The sequence below is a fragment of the Carassius carassius genome, chromosome 49 (assembly GCF_963082965.1).
Source record: "Carassius carassius chromosome 49, fCarCar2.1, whole genome shotgun sequence".
Taxonomy (NCBI): domain Eukaryota; kingdom Metazoa; phylum Chordata; class Actinopteri; order Cypriniformes; family Cyprinidae; genus Carassius; species Carassius carassius.
The window spans coordinates 14,761,704-14,782,740 of NC_081803.1; the positions used below are offsets into that span (position 1 = coordinate 14,761,704).

At 38.2% G+C, this 21,037-nt stretch overlaps 2 protein-coding genes across 2 annotated transcripts in view; one reads left to right on the forward strand and one right to left on the reverse strand.

Annotated features, from left to right (window-relative positions):
* The window catches only part of LOC132132855 (protein furry homolog), a 50,307-nt gene extending 31,748 nt beyond the window's left edge, over positions 1 to 18,559 (forward strand). The window contains exons 39-61 of the mRNA XM_059545381.1: positions 3,202 to 3,387; positions 4,118 to 4,319; positions 4,875 to 4,996; positions 5,115 to 5,302; positions 5,461 to 5,555; positions 6,225 to 6,838; positions 7,812 to 7,909; positions 8,325 to 8,501; positions 8,612 to 8,752; positions 8,850 to 9,032; positions 10,145 to 10,309; positions 10,486 to 10,560; positions 11,178 to 11,345; positions 12,819 to 13,016; positions 13,101 to 13,247; positions 13,714 to 13,874; positions 13,962 to 14,172; positions 14,286 to 14,435; positions 14,555 to 14,653; positions 14,874 to 14,957; positions 15,782 to 15,892; positions 16,293 to 16,495; positions 17,131 to 18,559. Coding sequence (XP_059401364.1) covers positions 3,202 to 3,387; positions 4,118 to 4,319; positions 4,875 to 4,996; positions 5,115 to 5,302; positions 5,461 to 5,555; positions 6,225 to 6,838; positions 7,812 to 7,909; positions 8,325 to 8,501; positions 8,612 to 8,752; positions 8,850 to 9,032; positions 10,145 to 10,309; positions 10,486 to 10,560; positions 11,178 to 11,345; positions 12,819 to 13,016; positions 13,101 to 13,247; positions 13,714 to 13,874; positions 13,962 to 14,172; positions 14,286 to 14,435; positions 14,555 to 14,653; positions 14,874 to 14,957; positions 15,782 to 15,892; positions 16,293 to 16,495; positions 17,131 to 17,389 — 4,037 coding nt within the window. The 3' untranslated portion in view covers positions 17,390 to 18,559. The remainder of the gene's footprint in view (positions 1 to 3,201; positions 3,388 to 4,117; positions 4,320 to 4,874; positions 4,997 to 5,114; positions 5,303 to 5,460; positions 5,556 to 6,224; positions 6,839 to 7,811; positions 7,910 to 8,324; positions 8,502 to 8,611; positions 8,753 to 8,849; positions 9,033 to 10,144; positions 10,310 to 10,485; positions 10,561 to 11,177; positions 11,346 to 12,818; positions 13,017 to 13,100; positions 13,248 to 13,713; positions 13,875 to 13,961; positions 14,173 to 14,285; positions 14,436 to 14,554; positions 14,654 to 14,873; positions 14,958 to 15,781; positions 15,893 to 16,292; positions 16,496 to 17,130) is intronic.
* A 315-nt stretch (positions 18,560 to 18,874) lies between these two features.
* Positions 18,875 to 20,518, reverse strand: LOC132132239 (zygote arrest protein 2.S-like). The gene is made up of 4 exons (XM_059544575.1): positions 19,879 to 20,518; positions 19,352 to 19,444; positions 19,211 to 19,285; positions 18,875 to 19,143 (listed from the first exon to the last, which is right to left on the reverse strand). The coding sequence occupies exons 1-4, from the start codon at positions 20,491 to 20,493 to the stop codon at positions 19,000 to 19,002; spliced, it is 927 nt and encodes a 308-aa protein (XP_059400558.1). The 5' UTR covers positions 20,494 to 20,518; the 3' UTR covers positions 18,875 to 18,999.
* Between the last annotated feature and the right edge of the window lie 519 nt (positions 20,519 to 21,037).

Genomic DNA, 21,037 nt, shown 5'->3' on the forward strand with positions numbered 1-21,037 from the left:
GACAGATTGGTAAACTGTGTGCGGTCTTACAAAACTGCTCACAAGGTACAGTTTATTTATTTTTCTCCCCCCTGAGCTTCAGGACAATGACCACAAGAGGGAGTTAAACCACCTTTTAACATTATTTAACATTAGAAAACTGATGGGATATCAAATATAGACTGATGTACCGAGTACATTATATACACAGTAAACATCTGATAATTAAAAAGTCCAGTCAGTCACCATCAGTCGAAACTCGCGTGCATTTATTTAAAGTTTACGTCACTCAATGACGACGTTTTCCTAACCAAAAAAAAAAACAGATTGCCCTGCTCAGAGCATAGACAGTAAAAGAAATGGACACAGCGACCCCATTGGAACTCAATTGAGACAAGTGAAGCTCATTTTTAGCGATTTTTAGCACTTCCGTTTCTGACGCGCAGACTCAAACTAAGCTTGATGACGTCAGCAACCTGTCTGACAGATGTAAATCTTCTAGTACCTGTGCATGCAAACTGCCATCGTTAATCTTGCAGAGACGGCGAGCTTGAGCGGGGAGCTCTTTGGCGTGAGTGAGAAGGAGTAAGTATTCTGATTAATTATTTTGTATAGTATTTTAAAATGTAATGCCAGTACGCCATATTAAGTTAATTAGCTGCGAGCTTCTCCTCTCTGTACGGTAATGCGACAGAGAGTCGAGTGGTTATGACGCAATCGTTAGCCTATTTTTACAAAAACTGTTTCTACGGGGCCATAATGTAACATAGATGGTAATGGAGCCCTTTATACATTGTCGTGTATCTTTAGAAATAAATAATGGACAAACGGAGTCTTTAAACGCCTCAGATGTAAAGTTATTCGCTGTCAAAATGACGCCAAAAAGAATGGGAGAGTCAATGGGAATGCTAACGCAAGTGAAGTTCTTGTAGTTCTGCTACAAGATGGCGGCACGTGGCCGACTTCAACTTCCGTTCGACTTCCTTGTCGCCTGGCTCAGAGCCGCCATATTTAACGGCTCTGGCCCTGCTCTGCCTCTGATTGGCTAGTACTCGTTGCCATCTCGGTCAGAGCCAATTAGAAGCAGGATGTGGGTGGGAAAAAACTCAGCTGTCTCCTGTGTGTATGGGGGAAAGGGAGGGACAGAGAGAACAGGCTAGAACTACGTTTAAATAACATATAGAAAATATCTGCTTGATAACTTATTATGGAGCTGGGAACAAGCCCAAATAAGCAACTACACTTTAGAAACAAGCCCAAAAAAACGCGACCCGCGACTACCAATATTTATAAGCGACTTTACAGAAAAACAAGCCCAAAGTCGCTTATAATAAGCGGACTTGGCAACACTGGTGATCTGATGATAAATAGCCTCTCCCAGTGCCATCTCTGTGTGTTTGCTTCCGTGTACTCAGGCTGTGACCCAGTCAGACTCTGATTGGACGTTCGGCTTGTCAATCTGACAGTCCCAAAACCGGACAGCGTCAGATCGTGTCACATGGTTCGTGAACAGTTCCTGGTTCATATCTGCTCACAACAAAACTCTGTACACACGAAATATCCGAATAATAAACCCGCGATTACGATAGAAAAGCTTGGTATGAGATTTTCTTGAGATGTGTGATATTTTATAAAATATTAAAAAAAAATGTACATCAGAAATGCTAACTTGTGCAGCGATGAAAAATGCTACAAATAGCATATTTTTACAATAGTAAACGACCAAATTCCACCCGTGATCGCAAAAGGATGTTATTACAAATACTCGATCGGGGTTCAAAGTGAGTTTTGAGTAAAGGTGTACTAATAATTTAATAAATTGTCTGATGTAGCTTGATGGTAACGTTAGCTCTAATGCTACTAATACCAGGTGAATTTCTTCTTCATAATGCATTTCTGTCACAATAATTGACGTAAGGTCGTAAGAAAATGTTTTGTTGTATTTTTATAGTAAGACTTTTGATAAATAAGGGCGAAATGCATACAGAGACTGAAGTGAGATCGCTGCTATGTTGCTTTGTAAACATTGAAATTCCACAAAAAAGGCTGATAAAGGTGGAATAAAAACAAAAGAATAATGATAAAAGAATAAAGCGGATAATGTGTCATACCTGGCGGAGGTGTGAAAGACTCGTTTGGTGAGAACAATAGAACAATGAATCGGGGAGTTGTCACAGACAAAAACACAGTCAGAGCACACATGAGTGTTTACATGTGAGATCTTACAGAGATGACAAGTGCCATAAATCAATCTGATTAGCCTTCTCTAAAAACTCACATGACATGGCCTTAGAAAATATTTCATAAAATTCACAGTTTTACAGATCAGATTATGAAATTTCTAATGAAGTTTTGAAAGACTTGTGGCTTTAGCTACACTGTATTTCTAAACTCATATCTTACATCAACAATTTATTAAATACATTTAAAAAATGTTTTTAATATTTTTATTTTTGTTTTTATGTTTGAGCTTATATATCTCTATTATCATAACAGTCTGAGTGATTCTGATTCCTGAACAGTAAACTTTGAAGTGTCAGCTTTGTGAAAAAATGTTGAGTCAGAAAGAATCATGAGCAGAAACCTTTTTATTTTGGGTAGGTCATTTCTGTCTCCATGCCAGAAAAGGATGGTGACTAGTAAGGGGTTAAAGATAGATACATAATTTGTAAGCAAATGTTTGAAATTTGTATAAAAAAATAATGTGAAAATAAAATTTAAATATTGATTCATAGTATTCAGATATTTATAAATGCACTGTGGGAGTTGGCAGCTGCTTTGTTATGACTCTTCTGTTCCTACGGTAGTGATAACTCAAAAAGTGAAGTAATCTCCGGGGCTGTGGTCAGTGTAGTTCATAATCAGAATTTGAGCACCATTTTTAATGAATTTCAAATCACAAGTTACTCTAACATGTTATTTCTGTGCTTATGGTAGATCTAAAGATTTGTATGATTTAAATGTTATTATAAAAAATCCTGAACACTTGCACTGTATTACAAGTATGCATTGTTGCACAGAGCCCTGTTTTTTGTTCTGTGCTTTTCCTTGGAAACATGATGTGTTATCAGTATTATGCAACTGTAAAACAGTGGGAACACCCTTTGAAAGTAGTTTAGTTCAGGTTCAGAATGTTGTTCATTCCTGTCCACTTCACTGACTTCTGTTCTATTAAGCTCAGATTAGATCAGTTCATTTACTTTTGCATCTCTGTCCTCTCAGGTTTGGATCATTACCGGCCGGAGGTTTTTGAGCACAGCAAGAGGTTACTCCTGCATCTCCTCATCGCCCTCTCTTGCAACAACAACTTCCAGGTCATTGCCTCTGTCCTGTTACTAACCAGAGAGATTGGTGACAACAAGACCCTCACCGTTAAATCCAGCTACCAGCCTGAATACCTCTACACAGGTAAAATCAGTTCTCTACCCAGAATCAAACATGACACAAAAAGACACCAACAACTGACAGAAATGATCATAGCGTTTCTTGCAGTGCACAAAAATAATTCTTATTTCTTGCTAGAGGTTTTGTTTTAGTTCTCATAAAAACAAAAATCACAAAAAATATTTATATATTTCAAACTGTGCTCAGATATGCAGAGATACTAAATTCTGCGAGACAATGAGCAGACAGTGTGAGTATAAGATTCACATCTGAAACTTACAAATGAGGAAGTAGGTAACTATTTTGAAGCTAAAGCCCAAGGGTTAGGATTTAATTATCTTTGGCATAGAATTCAAAGTTTTTTTGGCAGCTGTTTGTCTTTCTCACTATAGAAGAGACTGAGGTAATTAGGCCAAACACTATGCCAAGTCCCAGTTTGCATTATGACTGAGGTTTTTCTGTCATTTAATCTTTTATCTCCTGTATGTAACTGATGTTTCAGTTTCATTACTTACTGATACCTGATAGACACACGTGAAAAGTCACTGCTTACAGTTAAAGGTTTAAAGTGTAGTTCATATTATGATTGTGTAGACATGCAGCGAAGACGAGTTCGAAATGGCAAAAAAGGCTCATTTTAAAAAAGCAGGTTGCTGACACAATATTAATTATTATTATTTTTTTAATGTTTACAGTTTTGCTTGGTTATCACCTGCATGCATTGCGTACTTAAACCACACTCTCGTTTGAATAGGGGGGTTTGACTTCCTACGGGAGTGGCAGGCATCACCAGTGGCCGATTCCGGACTTAGCTCGTCCTCCACCTCCTCTAGTGTGAGCCTGGGAGGAAGCATCGGAAACCTGCCACAAATCACAGCTGACCTGGAGGAACTAGACGAGTCCTCCATAGAATCAGAGGAGAAAACCAACAAGCTCATCGAGTTCCTCACCACCAGGTATGTGGCAAAGATACTGGGTTTTTAGCAGTTGTTTCGATATATGTGGATGAAAATACTCAAATGGGAGTATTTTTTCATACACAAAACCTAAAATGAAAGAGGAGTAAGGCACTAATCTAGAATGCATATAAATAAATATGTTCATCAAGATGATGAGACAAAAATGTATGGTGCATCAACTATCAAATATTCCAAAGCTCACACATCCCCTACTGGCCAAACATCAATATATATATATATTTTTAAACTAAAATAATTATTCCATCACTTAATTTTAATAAATTGTTTTTATTATTATTTTAATATTTTATTACTTAAATTAGTTGAAATGTTTTATATTATTTACTTAATTTTACATTTATTTTATTTGAATTTATTTTATTTTAATTTTGATAAAATTCTTGAACTCATATTGTTTTTAAAAAAATTCCGGCTAAATTGGGCACTTCCCAGAGTCATTAAATCAGGCATTTAGAGAGCAGTAGTTCATGTATTTGTGATTCGGTGGTGGTGGTGGTACAGTGCATGGAGTACTGTCCTGTCCTTACTCAGGGCATTCGGACCGCTTTGGTGCCATGAAGACATCACGCCAAAGAACCCCAACTCTAAGAGTACCGAGCAGCTCACCAACTTTCTCCGGCATGTGGCTTCTGTGTTCAAGGAGTCCAAATCAGGTAATTAACAAAAATTACCAGTGCATTTATATGTCTTATTTAAAGAATGAAATATCCTGTACATTATAAATCGGAACAGAGGTTGTTTGATAAGCGGCTGATAAATGTCATGTGTCAGATTTCCATCTAGAGCATCAGCTGAGCGACGTTGCTTTGCAGACGGCACTCTGCAGCTCCTCCCGCCATTATGCCGGGCGCTCGTTTCAGATCTTCCGTGCCTTGAGACAACCACTCTCTGCCCATGCGGTATCTGACCTGCTCTCACGCCTTGTGGAGGTTGTGGGGGAACATGGGGATGAAGTACAGGTGTGCATCCATCAGCAAGATTATCACTTAACATGCGTGCAATAAATGCTATAATAATATAGCTCTCTAGAGTACTTCAGTTTGATTGGTTAAATGCAATTGGTGGTCAAATAATTCTTAATTTCTTATTGATATGATTTTATTTTATTGCCTTCCAGGGTTACGTAATGGAGATTTTACTCACTCTGGAGTCTGTTGTGGATAATTTAGCTGAATGTCTGAACAACAGTGAACTTATGGCAGCTTTGACGAGGTGAGAATTTCATGCCGTACATTATGCTTTCCACCCATTTCAGCCTAAAATATTTCATAGCTACAGTACACTACCTTTCAATAGTGTGGGGTCAATAAGATTTTTACAAATAAATGTAAAATAGTACAAATAACAAAATAATAAATTGTATTTAGCAAGGATGCATTCAATTGATCAAAAGTGAAAGTAAAGACTTTTACAAATAAATAAAAATTTCAAATAAATACTGTTCTTTTAAACTTTTTACTCATCAAAGAATCCTAAGAAAAATATAATGATTTCCACTAAAATGTTAAGCAGCACAACTGTTTTCTATAAATGTTTTTTAAACACCAAGTCAGCATGTTATCATTTCTAAAGGATCATGTGACACTGAAGACTGGAGTAATGGCTGCTTTAATGGCAGTTCAGTTTTGCCATCACAGGAATTTATTACATTTATATTCACATAGAAAATTTCAAAATATTACTGTTTTACTGTAATTTAGGTCAATAAATGCAGCCTTGGTGAGCATAAGAGATTTCTTTCGAAGACATTAAAAGCTTTTACCAAACTTTTAATCAAAATTTTGAATTGTAGTATTGATAACAATATAACAGGAGGGAAAAAAGTATTAAATTATTCAGCTGTTTTTCTTAACATACCTGCAATGTCTCTTCCACGTACAGAGATTCCTCTCCAGACTTCCTGGTGAGCGGGAAGCTCAACCCAAACCGTAACAGCACAGGGCAGCTGAACCTGCAGCAAGAGGGTGGGACTAACGAGCGGAACAAGCACCAGCGCAGTTACTCCGTCCCCAAGAAGTTCGGCGAAAGTGGAGAAAACTCATCCTCCAAACCTCCTCGCAGCGCCACGCTGGATCGCATCCAAGCCTGTACCCAACAAGGTCTTGCCAGATCAGCCCGCAGTACATCCTCAAACTCTACCCGTGCAGACACAAGTGTTATCACCGACCCCTCCCACTCCAGTCACCCCGCCAACCTGCTTGCCACCATCTTCTGGGTGGCAGTGTCGCTCATGGAGTCAGACTTTGAATTTGAGTACCAGATGTCATTGAGGCTGGTACACAAACTGCTGGCACGGGTTCCATTGGATCTGCAGGAGAACAGGGAGAGACTAGAGAAACTCCAGGCCCAGCTGAGGTGGAGTGGCTTTTCCGGGCTGCAGCAGCTGCTCCTGAAGGGATTCACTTCTCCGGCCACGAATGATCTTACGCTTCAGCTGTTCTGTCAGCTTACACCTGTTTCTCGTGTGCCAGTAGTCGACACATCGCAGGCTATAGGTGAGTAGAACGATAGTAGCATAATTTTACAGCCTGTTCACATAGGTCTAATGTGACTGGATGACTCAAAAGCAGTGACAAACAGTTAATGCTTTCTACTCCTGTGCTTTAATTGTAGACTTTGTCATTGTACAAACAAACAGTGTTTAAACTAGACTGGCTTGAGCATTTAGAGTCATGTCATGTTTTGTTGGAAGCTTTTGTGTCTGTCTTTGTGTCTATAAGTTGTCTTATTTGTTGTAAAATAGTTTTCTTAATGCCATGAATCACATTAAAGGCCCAGACTTTTTTAATACTACTCAAGATTATTTGTAATAGTCCTTGCAATATATTTAAAACTAGTTTTGCAAGGTTTTAATTTTAGTTATTTAAATAATTAAATATGAAACATTTTTATTATTTTAAACCAATGTTTGTTTCAAGTGGTAGAGCATTGTGCTAGCAAGCACAAGGTTGGGGGTTCGAATCCCAGGGAACATATGTTAGGAGAAAATTGTTAGTTTGAATGCAGTGTAAGTCGCTTTGGATAAAAGCATCTGCTAAATGCATTCATTTATTTAAATTTAAATTTATCAGCCCCATGTAGTGATATTCTAAAAACATTTTTTAAACATCTAACCTGAAGTATTAAACTTAGGTGAATAATTCAGCCTGACCTTTTGTAAATCTTTTCAGCCTTGGTGGAAACATCTCTATGGATTTTTTTATGCATTATACTTGCCTGCAGCTATTTGCACACAGAAGTGAGACTGAAAAGTGTCGTGTTGAATTCCAAGAGTCTTGTAGTAGTTTTACTACACTAAACCAAAGCCTAAAATCCAATCTTACCTTTTGTTTTAAAATCTTGCTATTCAAATGGGTCTTTACTCTCATCTGTAAGAGTGAAGGCTGCTTAACCTGAAATGCTTTTACATTGTTTTACTGTGTTTTTTCCCCTTCACTTCATTTCATGTTTACTTCTCTGCTTGCTCAGGTTTTCCTCTGAATGTGCTTTGCCTGCTGCCTCACTTGGTGCAACATTTCGGTAGCCCTACGCAGTTTTGTAAAGAAAGTGCTGAGAGGATTGCACAGGTCTGCCCCGCCTCCTTTTCTCTACACACTCCTATTATGAAACACACCCTGCACTTCATTGACATTTACACCTGAATGTGGAAACAAACTTGACTCATTCTCACACCTAATCCTATATTATATCCAACTTCAGAAGTGTTTTTTCTAGACTTATTCAGCATGCAGCCTAAGTATTTACAACAAAATCTCAGCTAGTGTCCATATTTCTGCTGCCTTGTTTACTTGAACTGAATCTCAGTCAGTAGTAGCACACATATCTAAGGGTATATAGTGAGACAACTGACCACAATAAAATTAAATATTATTAATATTACACCATACAAATAGAAATTATCTTATAAGCTCCCAAAGGTTCAAATACTTACAATATGAAATGTATTACTGCTAATATGACTGTTTATTGTGTGTTTTCTAGGTGTGTCTGGAGGAGAAAGACAAGAACACTAAACTTTCTCACCTAGCGCATGTAATGACTCTGTATAAGACTCGTTCTTACACCAGAGACCCCTTCTCGTGGGTTAATGTAGTGTGCCGCTACCTGCATGAGGCCTTTTCGGATATCATACTCAATTTGGTGACATATATAGCTGAGGTGAGCTGTCCTGAGGCTTAAATGTCCAAATATATGTTACAAAATGATAGATACGCTGCAGCTGATATAGTATGTGGAGAGCACCCTTTTAATACCAGCTCTCTTCATAGTTGCTAGATAAAGGATTACCCAGCATTCAACAGCCCCTACTGCAGATCATCTACAGTCTGCTGAGCCACATGGATTTGGCAGGAATTCAGGTCAAACCTTTCAATGTAGAGGTGCTAAAAACCATTGAGAAATTTGTTCAGGTGAGATTCTTCCGCTGAACCACTTGAATGAGGATTCATCTGGTCATTTGTAAGAATTTCAGTCTCAATTGTTATTCTTTATGTGTGTGTCCTCAAGACGGTTCACTGGAAGGAAGCTCTGAACATTTTGAAGCTGGTTGTTTCCCGTTCGGCCAGCCTATCCCTGCCGTCCTACGCCCATGGTGACCTAGCCCACCTGGAGGTTAGCCGTATGATGTGGGATGGCTCATCTAAAGCCCTGCCAGGAAAGACACTGGAATTCCATTTTGACATATCCGAGGTACTTTACACAGTGCGCACAATACATTTTGTTGTTCATTTGTTTACATGCATGTTTTTTTTTTTTTCTTTCTGTTGGCAAAAATAATGTTTATGCTTTTGAAAATATCAGTTTTCAGTTAGATTATGCTACACAGGTTCTCTGCCTCATTCATCTCTTCAGGTGTGGCCGTGTGATTGTTTTTGAACATGCATTTGTTGTCAGATCCTGTGAAGGGCGCAGCCTCTTTGCCTTTGTTTTTGGAACATTTTAGGCCAAAGGGAAGTAGCTCAGGTTCTCAGGTCGCTTTCAGATGGAGAAATGGGGATAATAGTCAACGGAAGTTTGGGGAGATGTGTTTTGACTGCGTTTGTGATTAATAACTGTTCAGAATGAAGTGTGGGTGAGATCCTGCCTATCTGGGCGTTTCAACAGCAATCTAATGAACAAAAAGATGTGATGTCAGAATGTACAGAGCAACTTACGAGAAAGTGACTGCTTTTTGTGTGTTGTTTGACACTGAATAGGTCAAAGAATGTAAAACCTAAACAACTTCAGGTGGTTCGATATTAATCTTCAATTTCAGGGTCAATTCTGGTTATATTAATTTCATGTAACAACTGATCTGGAACAAGGAATTCATAATAACTGGAGAAAGATATCATTTGCATTCCCATTTATCACATTTTTGTAGCTTTTCAGCTGGTGCAGGAACCACCAGATGTCCTGCGTTCTCCAGGTATAACGAAGACCTCCTCAGAGCCAAATTTGTGTATGATTGCCCTCTTGTTGCTTCGTACACAACTACAGGAAACCCTCAGTTCCTAGAATTTAAGTTCTTGCCTCTGGTCCACCCTGATGAAAGTAGTGATATCCTGTCCAAATGTAGCATGTGCACAATGATAAGGAGTTCAGCAATTAGGCTATTTTTCCACACATGCTTGTTTATCTACAGGAAGGCTGTGATTCATGGGTAGTGTGAGCCTATGAGTGTCTACAAACTGCCCAGAGCTTGTTGTTGTGCTGGTGTGCTCATGTCTGTGTGGGGGGTTACATGTCTGTGTTCAGTCTATATTGTAAAATATGTTTGTTTTTAACATATATATTGTATGCATGTATGTGTTTGTGTTCAGACGCCTGTTATCGGCCGCAGATATGATGACCTGCAGGGATCAGGAGGGAGAGATGGGAAAGCCCGTGCGATCGCAGTGACCCGTAGCACATCCTCCACCTCTTCAGGGTCCAATTCAAACACCGTCTTGGTGCCAGTCAGCTGGAAACGGCCACAGTCATCACAGGTGACAAACATTTTATGCTGTCCATATTAGTCAATGTATAAAAGAGAGAAACTTAATTTCACTCTCTTGGGCTGCTTTAAATAGTGTCTTTTAACTTCCTTTTTGTTCTTGATGACATTAAATCAGCGATTCTATCAGTCTGCTTTTTCAATTAGTAATTTCGTTTTGTTTAACAGAAGCGAACAAGAGAGAAGCTGGTGAATGTTCTGTCACTCTGCGGACAGGAAGTTGGCCTCACCAAGAACCCATCAGTAAGTCCTTAATGTCACTGTTATTAATTAAGCTTTATAGGACACTTATCACTTTGGTCTTATAGATTATTGTGCATGTAATGCCATAACAAATAAAGAACAAGTCTAAAGGCCCGTTTACAACAAGCACGATAACTGTAAAGATAACGATAAAGATATAAAATAGATATAAAAATATATATATAAATATATATATATATATATATATATATATATAGAGATATAAAAATCGTTCTCAATATTAAAGAATAGCGGAGTCCACACCACAACTATAACAATAAAGGCTCAGAGAAATGATATCGTTGGAATCACTTTCAGAACTATTTTTTTTTCTGATGAACGATAAAAACATTGCCAACCAATCAGAATCAATCCTGCTTTAACAAGCTCGAGAATTTAAAGCAGCAGACGCATGTCCGCTTAGAATACACAGACAATATTGTTCGCTGGTGTGGATGCTAATATCGTTATCTTTATAGTTATCTTTATAGTTATCGTTCTTGTTGTGAACGGGCCTTAAGTCTTACAAGGCATGTTAATAATTGGACCATTGCATGATGCTTTATTTACATACCCAGACTCCATGTTGATTCTACTATCATGTTTGTTTGTCTCAGGTGATCTTCTCATCCTGTGGTGATCTGGACCTCATGGAGCATCAGCCCAGTCAGGTGTCCTCTGAGGATGGGACCCGGGAGGACACCTTGGATGATACCGCATCAGAACAGCAGTTCAGAGTCTTCAGGGACTTTGACTTCCTTGACGTAGAGCTGGAAGATGGAGAGGCGAGTAGAAAATTAGATTTTGTTTTTGGCTCAAACACATTTTGCCATAATTGTAAATATTATATAATATATTATCATTTACATTACAGATATGTTTCATTTAAAAATGCAGGGTTTGGGGTCAGAAAGATTTTTTTTAAAGAAACTTATACTTTTATTCAGCAGTCACAGTGACAGTGACAGTCACAACATTTATAAGGATTTCTATTTCAAATATATGCTGTTCTTTTGAACTTTATATTCATCAAATAATCATAAATCAAATTGGATCACGGTTTCCTCAGAAGTAAGGAACAGCATGCATTATCTGAGCACCAAATAAGCATATTAGAATAATTTCTGAATGACGTGACATGTGTCAATGATGACTGGAGTAATGGCTGCTAAAAACTCATGACATCAGAGGAATAAATTCCAAAATCCTAATGTAAATAAATCACAATAATACTGTATTTTTTATCAAATAAATGCAACCTTGATGAGCATAATGGATTTCTTTCAAAAACATGAAAAAGTCTTGATGACTTCAAATTTTAGTTGATTTCTAAATACTTGACTATTTCTGTATGTTTTATGTCTCTAACAAATACATTTGCAAACTGATTCCATCCTTTTCTTTTAAAATTATTTTGGTTATTGTAATTGGATGTAATATAAATTAATTTGGTTCCGCTATTTTTTTAATGAAATTGTTAAGTGGACTCAGAACTGAAGCCAAAATCATTGAATTAAGTTAAAATTCTTGTCTCTACTAAAAAAATCTTTCAGCTTTCTGTCTTTCCTTACTCTTTCAGTCATTTTATTCATGTTCTCTCTGGATAATGAGATAACACTTTAGCTGATCAGAGACTGCCTGACTAATGTGCCCATTGCTTTTCCTCTGGTCTTTCTCGCTGTGTGGCTAACACTCTCTCTCTTTCTCTCCTGGGCTGCTGTAGGAGCTGCAGGTAAGAACAGCTGTGTTAGCATGTGACAGAGGACTGAGATCATGTTTCCATACCTGTTCAGAGTCACTTAAATGATGTGTCAGTGATGTAGGCTCTAATCTGTCATAAACTGCTGTGGCTAAAGAGATTAGTTGTTTTTTATGTGTTTTAAATATGAATGGATTACATACTTAAGAAATGCATGTTAGCAGTATCTCATGCCATTATTTTTGATTCATTCACATGAAAACATTCCTCACTATTTTAGTTAGAAAACGATTAAAATTCAGTTTTTTTTTATTAGAAAGCTTATTAGAAAAAGTTTTCTTTTTGTGTTGCGTTTTGCTTTGTTTCCCTATTCTACAAATATTTTTATTTTTTTAGATATTGGTCTATTGTGTTTAATATATGTTTGCATGTGTTCTTTTTTGCATGATTAATGAAAAGTGTGTTACTGTATATCTAGTTCCTTGGGCCGAAGAGGCCAGAATAGTTTACACCCAACATCAACTCGTGTTAAATGAGTGCGATGTGTTTGTTTTAATAGGGTGAGAGTATGGATAACTTTAACTGGGGAGTGCGCCGGCGCTCTCTGGACAGCACAGATCTGACTGAGCTCCTGGAGGAGAGCCAGCACTCGGACATCACCCCCTGCACCGGCCTACATGATGCCCAACAGGACACAGATGACTCCTCTGAGGAAGAGTCCAATTCCACCAGCCAAAGCCTCTCCCGCTCTCAACTAGTATGTGTTCTATCTTTCTATCAATCTATCAGTCTGTCTGAGCTTGATGGTAGTTTCTTTAAGCTGGGCATTTTTTAATTTCAGACCATGAACCTCTCCCCCTCAGAGGACACCAATCATACAGACTCTCTTTCTACTTCCTACGACACCACATCAGCTGACCCAAATTCTCTTAATGCTGCTACACCTTGCTTGGGAGCATCACTACCAGATGACCACATCATGCCACCTGTATGTTTAAAATGACATTAAGCCCAATAAAACTTATTCTGCAAGTGTGCAAATAGAACCAAACATAGAACCTAGATCTACTTCATCAAGCAGTTTGAAACTCTTACTGGCATGTTTGTGACATATTTAGATTTGCTAATGTGAGATTTGTAGATTTGCTAACTCACATTGAGTTTGGTTAACTTAATTTAAAGTTGAATACATATAAATTATTTGTATATATATATTATTTACAAATGTGTGCATTAACATTCACATGTATTTTTTATAACCTTGTGTTACATTAATAATGTTATAATGATTGTATATTGAGTATAATGAGTGTATTCTGTAAGAAGATACAGCTGCATTTTTTTTTTCAGGAAGGCAGTTTAGATCTTGAGAGTTGTCGTGACCACTTGACTCTCTCTCTCATCTCTCTTAACTCTTTTACTGTAAATAGTTTCTCATCTCATCATCTTCACAGGTTTTACCAGAAGACGAGGAGTCAAATTTCAAAGAGGATGACCTGCCATTTGGTGCAAATGAGCTGCCAATGAGGTTTGACTGTGGCTCTAGTACTAATCTGGACCTTCCTACAGAACAAGACAGAACTGGAATCAACCAGAACCCAAACTCCCTGCCCAGGTGAACACATCAGTACAGTTTTATAGCATTAGACTGTTAACTGGCATGGTTATTGAAGGGTAACATCATTTCTTCTGGTTTCAATAGCTACCATTTTGGGGAGGACCAAGATGATCTGGATGAGCTGGGCTTTCCTCCTCCACCCTCCCCCTTTTTCTCTGCCATCTTGGCAGCATTTCAGCCCATGGTGTGTGACGATGCTGAAGAAGCCTGGCGGAGTCACATTAACCAGCTGTTGAGTGATACGGATGGGTCTTGTGCCGTCTACACCTTCCACATCTTCTCCACAATGTTTCAGGTAAAGTCACCCTTATATGTACTCAGTCCAGTTAAAAAATTATATTCATATTAGCCATTTAGGAGTCCACAAGTAATTTTTTTTGCATTGTTTATATGTATTTTCCTCTATAGAATATCCAGAATAAGTTACTCTCTCTGACCAGCGAAGCTGCCAGTTACCTTGGAGACAGCCTGAGGGGAATTGGGTCCAAATTTGTGCAGTCATCAGAGATGTTGGCCTTATGCTCAGACTGTCCCACGCTGTATGTGGATGCAGAAACGGTCAGCGGATGTTCAAAGTTGATTACTTAAGTCTTTGCTTCAGGGACATAGCCTAACAAATATTATAAACAAGCAGTCAGAAAGTATTTTTATACTAGGTCTTGCCTTTCCTCTTGTAGATTGTTTCTTATGGGCTTCTAGAGAAGATGAAGTTCAGTGTTCTTGAGCTGCAGGAGTATCTGGACACATTTAACACCCGGGAGGAAGCAGTCGTCTCAGTAAGTCATTGTAGCCTGCTAAGATTCTCATACAGAAGCACTTGAAGCTGCTAAATAGAATTGCTACAGTAGTTTGAGCTAAAGAATTGAGTAAGACCTCCGATCATACGACTTCTTTAAGTGATCAGACTTACAATTTTCACTGGATGAATGATAAAACGGCAAAAAATTCCATCAACTTACATTAAAAACGGTATTTTCTCTTCTCCTCTTTCAACAGTGGTTGCAGAACTGTAAGGCCACATTTCCAAGTTATCTTGATGATGGTGTGATCACCTGTCAGCCTGGAGACTCTGCGGAGAAGGTAAAAATAGTGGTCTATGCGAGCTCTTCCACCTTGCCACTGTTTACATGAATCAACATTCATAATATGTATATAACAGTTCCTGTTTATATACATATTATGTAAACCACTGACTCATATTTCTCGTTTACTGAAGTTCCTCCCTCCACAGCAGTGCGCGAGCTCGGCGATATATATCAATGCAATGCACTCTACTTCTTGTCAACCCTGTGTGCCTCCTTATACTCTGCTTGATTTATATGGCTTGGGTTCTTGGATTGAATGTGACTGGCAATAATCCTCTAATTATGTGGATGGGATTTCTGAGCATAGTGGCACAGTCTCACAAATAGCATGCTGGGTATTAACACTGTCTGTTTCTCCCTTCTCAACTCTTTCCTGTTTTATGACATGCTCTGCAGCAAATGGAAACTCTGGCTGTAAGTTTAAAACTAAAAACTTTTTCATCTGTTAGAGTGAGAGATCTGTGTTTGCAGCCCCTATAGCTCACTACATGCATTCAGTTCAATTTAACTGCAAGCAAGTATTTACTTGCATGATCTTACACAATCTTGTGCTGAATAAGCACACTTCTAAGATCATGAAAATGAATTAAACAGTGTTCAAGACGACAGAAGTAAAAAAAAAAAAAATAATAAAAAAAAAAAAAATATATATATATATATATATATTAAAAATGCAATTACAATTTTATAGTTATGAGCATTTTTTATGCATATAGACAGTGTGATGGATGTTAGAGTTCTGTATTTACTCTTTGTGGCCTTGAATTTGTATGATTCCTTTAATATGTCATGTGACTAATGTCTCTTTATCATCCACAGCAATTGGAGTTGTGTCAGCGACTGTACAAACTCCACTTCCAGCTCCTTCTGCTGTTTCAGTCGTATTGTAAACTCATCGGACAAGTTAACACCATCAGCTCTGTGCCAGAGGTACACAGTACAGCCATTACCCCGCAAATACACCTAATCTCTTTTTGGTTGATTTAATTTGAATTAGAATTAATTCTAATATTTTCTGTAATGTGAGCATTATTTAAACAAACCTGAAATAAGTCTAAACAAACATTGTATGGTTTAAATAGCAAATAAAATGTTTGTTTGCAAAATAAATGAATTTGGTGATAATTTGGGCATTCTACAGTTACAACGGTAACCTTAAACATAAAACATAAAAAAATAAGTAGTGCATCTTTGAGAAACTAAATATGTAGTAATTGGGCAAAAAAAAAAATGAAAAATATGATTGGCTGACTATAAAAAAGTTGCCACTCGCAGGTTGACTTCTATTGTTGACTGAAAACACTCCTGACCGTTTGCTTTCAATCTGTAGCTGTGGAACATGTCACGTGAACTGAGCGATCTGAAGAATTGCCTGCGGCTAGCGGAAGCCTCATTAGCTGGTGATCTAGAGGATCAGCAAAGGCACAGCTCCCAGTCCATCTTCCCCAGCTCAGAGGCAGCTGTTCAGGCCATCCTGGAGTGCTTGAACAACAACGAGTTCTCTATGGCCATCCGCTACACTCAAGAGTGCAGGTGAGATATGACACCAATAGGGGGAGACAAAACTCTGTTTTTTGTGTAGCATAGATTAAGTTGAAAAAAATTCTGAATTCTTTGCACACATCCAACAATAAAAATATATTTTTTTTACTCTGACTTTAATTTGATTTAATGTTTTCAATTATGGAGTGTTTCCCAGGGAGTGACTATAAAAAAAAGTCTATAATATTTGAGAATTTTATATATTATTTACACCATTATTAGTTTTTTGTTAGTTTTCACTCTTCAGTTTATTTTATTTTATTTTAGGATTGTTCGTGATAATGTGCAAACTATTCAAAATTTTTTAAAATCATTTAATTTCTTAGTCTAGTGTTATTGCTATAATATGTGATGTTTTTATTTTTAACGAAGGCGTTTTGTTTCCGTCTTTGTAATATACCATGTAACAGAAACTAAAATTAATGTTTCTAAAATTAAAATCTATCATCTATTTATTTAATTTTAATGAATTTATTTTTTATTTTTTATTCCAGTTAATATTTTCAATGATTTTAAACCGTAACACTGGTGTTTAACAGCATATTATTTTTCATTGTGGTGCTGAACTTAATATTGAAAAGCATGGAATTTTATTATTGTTGCATAAGCTTTCCTCTACTTTTTAGACGAATGTGGCCAAATGACATTTTCGGTGGCAGCTCAGAGGATGAGATCCAGACACTCCTCAACGTATACTTCCGCCACCAAACTCTGGGCCAAACTGGCACTTTTGCCCTGGTTGGATCAAACAAGGACATGTCAGACGTCTGCACAAAGATCATGGAGCTTAACGGAGAGATCCGGGACATGATCCACCGTGCTCAGGGGTACCAGGTGATCTCATCCAGCCTCCTGGACTCCAGCGTGTCCGGCTTGAGTCTCTGACAGGAAGCCTGCAGCACCCCAGACCAGCCCTGGCCTGGACCGCCCGAACACTGGATTCCTCCATAGTCACCCAACCTCTCCTGCGCCAGCCCTCATCCCAAGACCCTCCACTCCTGCCACCCGCTCCAGGCCAGATCCAGTGTGACATTTGGGAGTGCTGCCACCCTTTTGAGGGTGTAACTCATAAAATTGTGCCCTTCTTGGGGAAACTTGCTCAAGCATCCTTGACTGTACTGAATAGGAAAGGGCTCCTGAGAGTGAACGTGTCCTCAGGTCCTCAAATGTGCAGCAATAATGGAGAAACAGAGCTGCTCCTGCGAGATTCCTTGGATTGAGTCACTCAAACACATCTTTTAATTATTGCACTATGTTGACATTTTCATGTCGTAAACCATGAGAAGAAAAAAAAAATCCTGTTTGCTACTTAGAGCAATGCTGCATTTTTGGAAAGGTAGCACCCAAGTGAGAACTTCCACTTGGTTTGTTTGTTAACGTGGGGAATGTGCAATGATGGATCACTGAAATGGATGCCTTTCTACTGTAACTGTTCAAGGACGTCTTTAAGATTGATCCGGACATGCTGCAATCTGAAGATGGAACAACACGGTATACTATTTGTATGTCTTCAGTCATTGTCACGATTCTTGTAATACTTAAATGCTGAGAGCTTGTGTCTTTGTGAACCTGTCCATCACTGGCATATTGCTAAATATCAGCTTCCGCACCTGCACATAGAGACACACGCTGACATTCAGTGATTTGTTCATTCAACCTTAAAGCTACTACGGCTGAAGCGGATTCTACTTCAAGTGCTGATATGAGATTGTTTGGCTGCATTTCCATCAACGTTCTGCACTCCCCCATACACAGGCTCACATTTAGGGTAAATTTGTAACTAAGAAATCAATGTATTGAACATTTTTTTAAATTGTTCTTTGTCAGTTGCCAAGCATGCATTATTGTATTTACTTTCAAATTGTATTTATTTAAAAAAAAAAAAAAAGTATTTTATTAAAATTTTAATTTATATAAAGTGGAAATGGGAGGTATCATATGGAGAATAGTTTTTGTCACCAATGCATGCCTAGAGAGAGTGCATCATGTAAAGCCTCTTTGGGAAAGTTATCGTTCCCCCTACCCCCATGTAAATATTTAAAAGCTTTTGTGAAGTAAATTGTGCTTTCTTCTAGATGTGATTCTTCCAGTTTTTTTTACACATTTTTTTCTTTTTGACAAGAGATGGTACATCTAAAAAAAATAAAAAATAAAACTCCAAACCTATATGCACTGCTGTGGCAGAACACAATGTCATTTTGAGGAATATTGGCATCCAAATGGTGTCAGATCTAATCGAATTAAATTGGAACAAAACAGTTAAGTTAGAAATGCATTACAAAATGCTCTTTTTTAAAAGCGGGAGTAATGGAGTTATTTTTGGGTTAACTACCAATCACAAAGCAGAAACGGTTTACACCAACACCAGTATCATGCTGCAATACTTTATTGGTTTTTATAAATTTATACATTAGTATACAAAAAAAAAAAAACATCCCACCGAATACATCGCTTGAGCCACCAATGCAGATTCTAAAACACATGGACCTGAACAATCAGACTATGTACTTGAAACTGTAGATGGTGTCACAGGAAAGGCCTTTGCCCTTGCAGCGGCCGCACAGATCCTGGCGGTGAGGACGACACGTGTCAATGTGCCTCTGCTTCAGTTCACAGCAGCAGCGAGTCTTGCAGCAAACCTTGTGAAACAAAATTTAATTCTCTCTCTCTCTCTCTCTCACACACACACACACAGCCAAATCTTACCTGGCACTGAATGGACTCCACCCTATACGGATTCAACCCCGCCTGACACTTCCTGCAGTGCTGCTTGAAGTACACCTGTGGAAACGGCATTTGATTAGGATTAAAATCTTAAGTTTAAAAGTTTGAGTCAATGCATTTTACCTTCGAGGTTCCAGAGATGCACCACACAAATGCACTTTCCCATCGAATATTGCACTTACTGCAGTGATAAAATCCATATTTCTGCTCCAAAAACTAAACAAGAATAAATTGTTAGAATAGTCAAGATCCATTTTTCACCAAATGCAGTTTATGAGTTTTGAATGTAGTTTTGAGAAACCAATAACCAATCATAGACTCTCTGAGTTTCTCATTAAAAAAATAAAAAAATAGAAAAGGTTTTCTTCGCTTTTGCAAGTTGCGAATAGACAGACATGACGTCATTACAAGTCTCGCACTCGTCCTGAGCTGTGAACGCTCAACGCTGATTGGGTGAATACATATAGTTGCATATTCATTAGGTCAAATTTTATTCGTTGATTAACCAAGTGATGAGACCTCGAAACTGACTACTTAGGGTTCATTACTAACTTCTTTCTTACTCGTATATAAACCATAACTCGAAAATACAGTATCCACTATAATTTGAGGGAAATTGTGGTTGCATTGGAAGTTTCGCCATAACAAACCTGAAAGTTAGACCGTTTATTTCGCCGAACCACGGACTTTTCCTGCAGTGATTCGTTGTGCGTGAGTTCATCCGGTGTACAATTCTCGTCATCGTCCGTCTCGCTGTCCGTCCTTTTGCTCCCATCCCCTCCACCGTCCTTACTTTCGCCGACAGTCGTGGATAAGGAGAAGATCCTGCGGTCGAAGACGGGAGAGTAGATGGCGACGGGCCGGGAGAAGCGCACGGAGTTGACGGGTGTGCTGGGCAGGGTGTCTCTCGGAGAGCTGATGGACGGCGTCCTCGGAGAGTCCCATTTATCACCGCGATAAAAAAGCGTTTTGGGCCCGAGTGAGCATTGTACAGTGGCATCTACCTTTGGGTTCACTTGCACACCGAACTCTCTGGTGTTGGCCTTGCGCAGGCGGGGCGTTAAGTTCGGGTTCACCTGAGATAATATGGCTTTTAACTGCGCACACTTATAAACGTCGAAATAATCGGGGGCATTTGGTTCAACATGCAAATTATTTCCCTTTTTGTTCCAGTTTTGGTGTTTAAATTTCCCGTTGCCGGGATAAAAGGGGAAATAGCCAGGATACCCTCTGCAGTTGAAAGGGGGCATGAGAAAATCCTCCATTGTGGTGGAAGCAACAGCCGAGGCACTGCTGAATATTTTTATTTTTTTTACAGGGAACACGCCTTAATTGGCGCTACCTAATTAGCATTGATCACGTGTGGGCGTGGCTCAGGGAGCGATTGCGGATGTGACGCATTAGCATCAGGTTCAGATCAGTCTGCATTTATATATATATATATATATATCGAATGTTTGACAAGTCATGCCTGGTTCCTCAACTATCCTGCTTTTATTTATAAAACAGCAATTTTACAGTGAAATTATTTAGAGATGATCACTGTAATGTACTGTACTGCAACTGAGAGACACCTTGGAATATTTGCAGTTGAAAATTTATTTGCCACACCACAGGACGTGAAATATAAAATATTTATAAATGAATCAATTAAATCATGTATAGGCCTATATAAATTTAAAATGCTCCATAAATATGAATGTTTATAAACATTTGAAATAAATAAAACAATGGGAAATAAATAAAACAATAGTGAAATCTATTTTCTTCATTTCATTAATCTTACATTATAACCTTAAATCTTATTAA